Genomic DNA, 8,820 nt, shown 5'->3' with positions numbered 1-8,820 from the left:
GAGCTGCATTCTAACCCGGACTCTGGTCTGACTGGGGGTAGAGTGTCCTGAGAATCTGGTTAGGGATTCCCATCAGCCGAATGTCCTGTCCCCCATCTGAGATGCAGTTGGGAGTGGACGTTCTGGCCCTGCACGGGCCAGCTTCTCGGCCTCTCTTCCAGCTTAGCTGGGCTGACCTGCCCACCTCAGGATCCTCTTCCCTCTTTACCTCTTTCCTCCTGTTTCCTCTTCTGCTGGATACCTCAAGGGAGGGCTGGAGTGATGGCACGGTGGGTAGGGCGTTTGCCTTGTACTTGGCCAACCTGGGTTTGATTCCTCAGTCCCTCTCGGAGAGCCGGGCAAGCTATCAAGAGTATCCCGCCCACACGGCAGAGCCTGGCAAGCTCCCCATGGCGTATTCGATATGCCAAAAGCAGTAACAAGTCTCACAATGGAGACGTTATTGGTGCCCGCTCGAGCAAATCGATGAGCAACGGGATGAAAGTGCTATAGTGCTACAATTCTTCTTGTCTCCCAGACTTTGTGTGACTGTTGTCATTTTACAGGGCCCTGGATTTAAAACCCTCCGTTATTATCATACTTGAACTGCCATTTAATATTAAAGATGGAAACATGAAGGACATAACCTTAAAAATTGGCGCCAAGGGGCTGGAGCGGCAGTACAGCAGGGAGGGCGTTTGCCTTGCACAGGCAGCCAACCTGGGTTCGATTCCCGGCATCCCATAGGATCCCCCAAGCACTGCCAGGAGTAATTCCTGAGTGCAGAGCCAGGAGTGACCCCCGAGCATCGCCGGGTGTGACCCAAAAATTAAAAACAAAACAAACAAAAATTTGGCGCCCAAGTTTTCCATCTAGTGGCATCTGGAGCAGGCGCCCTGGCGGGAACTGACGCTCTCCGCCCTCCCTGGGTGGGAAACTGAGGCTCTCCGCCCTCCCTGGGTGGGAACTGACGCTCTCCCCCCTCCCTGGGTGGGAACTGACGCTCTCCCCCGCCCGCCCTGGGTGGGAACTGACGCTCTCCCCTCCACACACCTGGGTGGGAACTGACGCTCTCCCCCCAACCCCGCCCTGGCGGGAACTGGCGCTCTCCGCCCTCCCTGGCGGGAACTGACACTCTCCGCCCTCCCTTCTCCAGTGCGCTCGCCACGACAACGCCTTCATCACCGAGATCCTCATCGACAGGGGGCTCGATGTCAACCACCAGGACGAAGACTTGTGGACCCCGATGCACATCGCCTGCGCCCGGGACAACCCCGATGTCGTGCTGCTGCTGATCTTGGTGAGTGAGGCGTGAGGGTGGCTGCCGGGCGGAGACCCCTCGGCGCCCACGGGGCTGTGGGCGTGACCCGAAACCCCTGACCGTGTGTGGAGAGTGGGCTGTTCACAGTGGGCACCTAGCGCGTGTGCTGCCTGAGCCCACGTGCCTGCACATGTGTCGCCTGACCTCCCCTCTTGAGACGTGGACTTCCTGTTGTGCGTTCCTGCCTCGTGCCGGGGGGTGTGAGGGGCCCTCTCCGCCCTCGGAGAAGCCCGAGCTCTCTCTTGAGCATGTCACTGTCCACTCTCTCCCACTTTCCCTCCCGCCTTCCCTTCAGGACCTCCAGTAAAAACTGTCTAATTTCTAAAGTAAATAAGGAAAGAAAACGTGCTCCTGGGCTGGCTCCTAGTCACCTGGTGTTGAGAGAGAATTCAACACAGTTTGAGATCACATGGGTCATGAGACACATCGTCGATGGGTGTCAAACTCTACTTCTTTGGTCTTTTGCTTGGAAGTTGTATTTCTTGATACTTGGCAAGCCATGCCAAACTTGGCTGGACACGTGCAATTTCTTTTCATGCGTTCACTCCCTCTGGCCCAGTTATTACATAGGAATAGCAAAGGGACGACTGACGTTCAGTGTCTCCCGATCACAGCCCCATGAGGGCGTGTCTACAGCATTTGCTTCACGAAGAGGATAACGGTAAAATCACTGGAGTTATTCACTGCGGTTGTTTGCGGTTAGAGCGCAGGCCCTGACTTCCGCTCCCGAGTATCCTTTACTTATTTTGGAAACAGCAATTGTTTGTGGGAGTTTCTCTCTAATGAAGCTTTCCCGAAGTTCCGGGCCTGGGGCTAGGGCTGGAGGGGCTGGAGTGTCTGGTCTGCAGGTGGGAGCCCTACATTTGGCCCCTCGCACCCTCTCCTGAGCACTTCCAGGAGCCACCCGAGTGGGAGCGGCCCCCGGCACTGACAGGTGCGGCCCCAATCCAGACAGAGCGGAGGGTCTTTAGGGTGACCGCCGGAAGGTAAGGGCGGGGGTCGGTGATGCGGCTGTTCCCGTCACTAGCACAAACATCCAAGTCCTTAATAACTCCCTCCCGCGTGTCTGGACTCCACGCCAGTCACTGCGCAGTGACAGATGGTGCGCGGCGCCCCAGGACTTATGCACAGGCAGACTGGTGCTCAGGAGCACTAAGCGTGCCGCAGTCAGCCGCAGCGGAGCTGGCCAGAGCTCAGTGGCCTTGTCCCTTCCGCACTGACCAGGCTGCCTCCGTCCCCACTGCTGCCAGCCTGGCGGCATTCCCGACGCCTGAACCCGAGAGACGGTCCCTCTCGGGCAGGTGTGGGCAGCAGAAGGCCCAGGCCCCGCCGTCGGCCTGCCGGGTTCCAGCTGGTGTTCCCAAGGCAGTGCTCGGGACCTCGGTTTCAGCCTGTCCTTCCAGACCCTGTCGCCATCACACGCCTTTTCCTGATCCTGTCTGTCCAGTTTGTCTGTCCAACTCTCACTTTCCTCTCTCCCTCCCTCCCTCCCTCCCTCTCTCTCCCCCTCTCTCTCCCTCTCTCTCTCCCCCCTCCCCACTCCTCCCTCTCCCCCTCTCTTATATAAAGATACCAACCACACGATGTGGTGTCTATTACTTTCATTCAGTTTGGTCTCACCTTACCTTGACTTGCAAAGACCTGGTTTCCATATAAGGGAAGTGGTGGAGTTACCCCGTGTAATCGAGTATGCTGCACGGACTCTCTTCCACGTCATGTTTGGTGCCGGGAGCTGCCTCCCCACCCCGGCCTGCCGCCACCGGCAGCGCACGAAGGAGGGGGCAGGGCCGCCAGGCTGGTTGGTGATCAGTTGCCGTTTACTCCTGTCTCCTGTCCCGTCTCACTGTGCCTGTCACTCCCGTCTCCTCCTGTCCCCCAGGAGAGTGTCCCCTCGCCCCGTCTCAGCCCCGGTCTCCAGCCCCACCCCCAGGTCTGGGGGTAGCAGCTGCTCCTGGGCCTGGTAGCACAGTCCACATGCGCGAAGCCCCTCCTTCGGGAAGCCCTTCCCAGACAGAGATCTCGTTCAGCTTCCGTGCCCTTCCTGGCGCCTGACTGTATCCCCTGGGTGGTGGCTGAGAAACTCCGAGGCTTTGCAAAGCCATCTCTGTTTTTGTCTCTGCCAAGACATGACCAGTGGCACTGCCCGTTGCTGATGAGAGCAGACCTGTATTCTCCGCGAGTGTTCCCGTGTTTCTCAGAGATATTCCTGTATTCTCAGTGAGTGTTCCTCTGGCCATTCCTCAGAGATATTCCTGTATTCTCAGTGAGTGTTCCCATGTTTCTCAGAGATATTCCTGTATTCTCAGTGAGTGTTCCTCTGGCTATTCCTCAGAGATATTCCTGTATTCTCAGTGAGTGTTCCCATGTTTCTCAGAGATATTCCTGTGTTCTCAGTGAGTGTTCCCATGTTTCTCAGAGATATTCCTGTATTCTCAGTGAGTGTTCCCATGTTTCTCAGAGATATTCCTGTATTCTCAGTGAGTGTTCCCATGTTTCTCAGAGATATTCCTGTATTCTCAGTGAGTGTTCCTCTGGCTATTCCTCAGAGATATTCCTGTATTCTCAGTGAGTGTTCCCATGTTTCTCAGAGATATTCCTGTATTCTCAGTGAGTGTTCCTCTGGCTATTCCTCAGAGATATTCCTGTATTCTCAGTGAGTGTTCCCGTGTTTCTCAGAGATATTCCTGTATTCTCAGTGAGTGTTCCTCTGGTTATTCCTCAGAGATATTCCTGTATTCTCAGTGAGTGTTCCCATGTTTCTCAGAGATATTCCTGTATTCTCAGTGAGTGTTCCTCTGGCTATTCCTCAGAGATATTCCTGTATTCTCAGTGAGTGTTCCCATGTTTCTCAGAGATATTCCTGTATTCTCAGTGAGTGTTCCCGTGTTTCTCAGAGATATTCCTGTATTCTCAGTGAGTGTTCCCATGTTTCTCAGAGATATTCCTGTATTCTCAGTGAGTGTTCCTCTGGCTATTCCTCAGAGATATTCCTGTATTCTCAGTGAGTGTTCCCATGTTTCTCAGAGATATTCCTGTGTTCTCAGTGAGTGTTCTTCTGGCTATTTCTCAGAGAGTATTTTTGTATTCCTCAGAGAGTATTTCCATATTTCTCAGTGAGTATTCTTGTGGCTATTTCTCAGAGAGTATTCTTGTATTTCTCAGAGAGTATTTCTGTATTTCTCAGTGAGTATTTCCTCAATTTCTCAAGAGAGTATTCTCGGGCCTGGAGCGATAGCACAGCAGGGAGGGCGTTTGCCTTGCACACGGCCCACCTGGGTTCAATTCCCAGCATCCCATATGGTTACCCAAGCACCACCAGGGGTAGTTCCTGAGTGCAGAACCAGGAGCAACTCCTGAGCATCGCTGGGTGTGACCCAAAAAGAAAAAAAAGAGAGAGAGTATTCTCATATTTCTCAGTGAGAATTCTTCCTTTTCTCAACAAGCATTCCTCTGTTTCCCAGTATTTCTTTGTTTCCGATAGAATGCCGTATTTCTCAGAGTAATCCTATATTTCTCAGTGAGCATTTCCCACTGAGTATTACTGTCCTTCTCAGTGAGCCTGAGTGTCCTTCTCAGTATTCCTCACTGAATGTGGCTTGTTTCTCTGCGAGTGTTCTTGAAAGAGGATTCGCTTCCCAGAGTTCAGACAATCCTCCAGCTCTGAGTCCTGCTGCCCGTTTCCTTCCCTCATGCCAGAAGTCTCCATTGCCTGTTCCTGGAAGGAGCTGAAGGAGTCACTCTCTGCCGCCCTCACTGAGGCGCATCAGGGCTGTCCCCATGCAGGGCAGCCGTCTGAGCCTCAGCAGCCTCCCCAGGACCAGAGCTGCGGCTGCTCACAAAAGCGTCTTCAGCTCGAGACACTCAGCGGTAGCAAAACCGCCGTCATGGAGTGAGGGTAGAAGCACGCTTGGCCTGCCCTAAACATGGCACAGATCATGCTTACGGCCCAGCTAGGGCCAGGGGGCTGCACGGACCAGCGTCATGAGTGTGAGTACCTGGGAAATGCTGAATCTAGAAATAAACAAGTTCCTTAGCTCTTTCCCTGACTGGCACTGGGAGAAGGTGCGCAGGAAGCTGCTCGTCTCGAGGCCAGTCGTGTCTTCCAGGGAAATTCGGAGCATGGACACCACTTCCGCTGAGGACCGGAGTCACGATTTAAGGACATACTGACCTTTGGCTCTGACGCCGGACACCTTATGTTTTGGTCAGCTTTATTCTGACTTTTCTCCACATTCCATTTTTGATGCTTTTATTTTGTCGCCCGTTTTTGGTTTGGGTGATTTCTGTCTCTAACTCTTTTGCTGTTGCTAGCATATTACCTGTGACCTTTCACCTGACCGTGTGTGTTGGGGGGTTGTTTTGCTTTGTTTGGGGGCCATAATTGGCAGTGCCCAGGGCTTCTTCCTGTAGGCCCTATACTCGGGTCACCTGCTGGGCTGAGGGTTTGAGCCCAGGCGTGCCACGCGCAAGGCAGGCCCCTGTGGTGTATTTTTCACCCAGTTGTTTGTTTTCCCCTTATTCCTCTCTGCAGCTCCTCTTGTCCTCATGGCTCCAACAATGTGCTGGGGGCCGACGGTCAGTAGTCTCCATCGCGAGCCCTGTCTGCTCGGGGCAGGGTGGTTTACTTGCAGCAGTTCTTCATCAGTGGTCACTGGTGTCCATTAGGAGCCCTGGGTGTGGAAGCTGGAAGCTCACGAGTGAGTGATGGTCCATCACTGTGGAAGCTGGACCATCACTCACTCGTGAGCTTCCAGCCAGTCAGGAAAGCCCTGGCCGCAGCAGCTGTGGCTGCCGTTGAGCTGGTGCAGAGCCTGGTGTTCGCCGCGCCTGGAGGCTGCAGGCCGAGCACTGCGGGCGGGGTTCCGGAAGCCGGCTGCACTGAGGATGCACACAACTGCGTGGGCGGTTCATCTCTCCAGAATCCTCGTCCTCCTCCGTGCGCCCTGTCCGGGACGTGCTGCCGTGCTCAGCCTGCGGGGCCTCCTGTCTGGCGGCACGGTGCGTCTTTACCGCAGACGTGAGAATGCAAACGGCCCGCTGCCTGTCTGAAGTTAGGGCCGAGCCCCTAGTTTTCCAGCCTCTCACATTCTCCCAGGTCAGCTCTGCCGTGTGCCCTCGCACCACGGAACACCCACTCATCCACGAAACATTCCCGCACCCAGCTACCATTGTCACGCTCCGCTCGCTGGGCACCGTAGTTACTTATTAACTGACACATTCGGAGCAACAAATTTTATTGTAAGTCCCGTCCTCAGAGGTATCACTGTTTATTCACTTGCTTATTCACTGTTCATTTGGCAGATATTTACGGAGCGTGAGGACCGTGTCCTGGGTGCTATGCAGAGAATAGTAAGGGGTTTGCGTTATAAGTTCACAGCAAACCAGAGCAAATGGATATACCAGGACTCTGGGAGGAATGGATCAACAGGCCTGGGCCATCTCAGTGCCTCTAGCTGGCACCAGCCAAACTCCCCCGCGTAGAGACCGTTCCCTTTGGGATGGTCGCGGCCAAGTGCAGTGCCCTCTACATCAGAGTCTACAGGAACCTGATTCTGTGGCAACCTCAACAGGTGGCGTTACTTGCAGAGTCAGATGCCCTGTAGAGGGCTTGGGGTAGCACGTCCGATCTTTTTTGTTCAATTTTTCGGTCCACAACCAGCAGTGCTCAGGGCTTCCTCCTGGCTCTGTGCTCAGGGGACCACAGGGGGTGCCGGGGATTACTTTAGGCTGACTGTGTGCAAGGCCAGCGCCCGCCCCGCTGTACGAGCCGTCTAGCCTGTAAGCCTTCCACTCCCCAGCCTCACACGCCCACCCCCACCCCTTGATATCTGTTCAGATAGCTTCTATACAAGGAACGGTATCAGAGGGTCGACAGGGCAAAACCCCCTGTGCCTTGGAGCAGGCATCGACCTGGGGAGAAGCAGGAAAGGCACTAGGTAAATTAGTCGACCTACTGTGCGTCTGTGAGGGAGCATCGCTGGAGGGTGCAAGAGGAACCGAGGCAGAGAGCAGGAGCGAGTGAGCTACGGGAGATGGTGGCGTTTGAGCTGAGAGCACCTGACGGGGGACGCTAGATGAGCCGGACAGAGGCATCCGGTGCCGTGCTGAGCTGGAGGGACAGGGAGACACTGACAGTGAGTCAGAGACCGGGGAGGGCGGGAAGCCAGGTGGGCAGTGCGGTGGGCGGGACAGCTGAGGGACACCAGAATCCTGCTCCGGGTGGGCCAGGGGGTGAGGCCTTTCACTCTAGGTGGGAAGTGGAGGCGACAGGGCCGCTGGCGGGGGTCGCTCTCCTGCAGAGTCCCGGGTGGTCTCTCTGGACACAGGGGAGCTGCCAGCCGAGAGTTTCCCAGCCCAAGTCTCAGTACATGCTGTGGGATTGGGAGGGGGGAGGAGAGAGAGAGGCAGAGAGGGAGGGAGAGAGAGGGAGAGAGAGAGAGAGGGAGAGAGAGGGAGAGAGAAAGGGGAGAGAGACAGAGGGAGAGGGGGAGAGGGAGAGAGAGAGGAAGGGAGAGAGAGGGAGGGAGGGAGAGAGAGGGAGGGGAGAGAGGGGGATGAAGAGAGAGGGAGAGAGGGAGGGAGAGACAGAGGGAGGGAGAGAGAGGGAGGGAGAGAGGGAAGAGAGACAGAGGGAGGGAGGGAGAGAGGGAGGGAGGGAGAGACAGGGAGGGGAGAGACAGAGAGGGATGGAGAGAAAGAGGGAGGGAGAGAGAGGAAGGGAGAGAGGGAAGAGAGAGGAAGAGAGGGAGGGAGGGAGAGGGAGGGAGAGGGAGGGAGGGAGGGAGAGAGAGGGAGGGAGAGGGAACGCAGGGAGTTCTGCTCTCCCCATTGAGAGCTGGAGGCTGTGAGAATAGTTCGCTGGAGTGCAGAAGGTCGGGAAAGTGTACAGCGGCACAAGCACGGCTGCAAATGTATTTCGATCCCATTTTCCAGTTCTTCAGCGAATCATCCTCTGGAAAGTGCCGTGATCGGTGGGACTGTACTGTGCAAGGGTTACTGCGGACAGGCAGGGTCGGGTGTGACTGGGCTTCCCGTCCCGGGCAGCGGGAGAGGCTGCGGTTTCCCTGGAGTCAGGGACGCCCGGCTTGGGGAATGGGCTCGCTTCTCTGCCCGTTGCTAGAGCCGCGCCCTCTCCCACTGCGTGGCGGGCACAGAGACGGCGCGTGGCTCTCCTGGTGTGCGCCCCTCCCTCCGCGCAGGGACACCACCAGCCCTCTCCCCGCTCTCTCCTCTCGTGTCCGCCGGCTCTGCTGTCCGTGCGCCAGGCGGGTGCAGAGGGCGAATCTCCCGGGTGCTGTGGCCACGGCTACTGAGCGGTGCGTCCTCCCGAGGGAAGCAGAGGGCCCGGCCCCGGAGCCCCGCACCACCCCCTGCCCGTCGCTGCTCACACCTCGTCGTATGTCTAAAGAACTGATTCCATGTGTTCTTGATGCACACGCCCCAGCTCGCGGCTGTAGGTTTCACAGGCCCTAAGAACTCACCCACAACTTGTACCTGAACAAATCTCACCCGAGGGGCAT

At 56.3% G+C, this 8,820-nt stretch overlaps 1 protein-coding gene across 1 annotated transcript in view; it reads left to right on the top strand.

Annotated features, from left to right (window-relative positions):
• Positions 1-8,820, top strand: part of MYO16 (myosin XVI) — a 310,488-nt gene that overhangs the window by 61,556 nt on the left and 240,112 nt on the right. The window contains 1 exon segment of the mRNA XM_055126930.1: positions 1,136-1,279. Coding sequence (XP_054982905.1) covers positions 1,136-1,279 — 144 coding nt within the window.

Source organism: Sorex araneus, chromosome 1, assembly GCF_027595985.1.
Source record: "Sorex araneus isolate mSorAra2 chromosome 1, mSorAra2.pri, whole genome shotgun sequence".
Classification (NCBI taxonomy): Eukaryota; Metazoa; Chordata; class Mammalia; order Eulipotyphla; family Soricidae; genus Sorex; species Sorex araneus.
The sequence above is the reverse complement of the archived record's forward strand: the minus strand, read 5'-3'. Positions and strand labels throughout refer to the sequence as shown.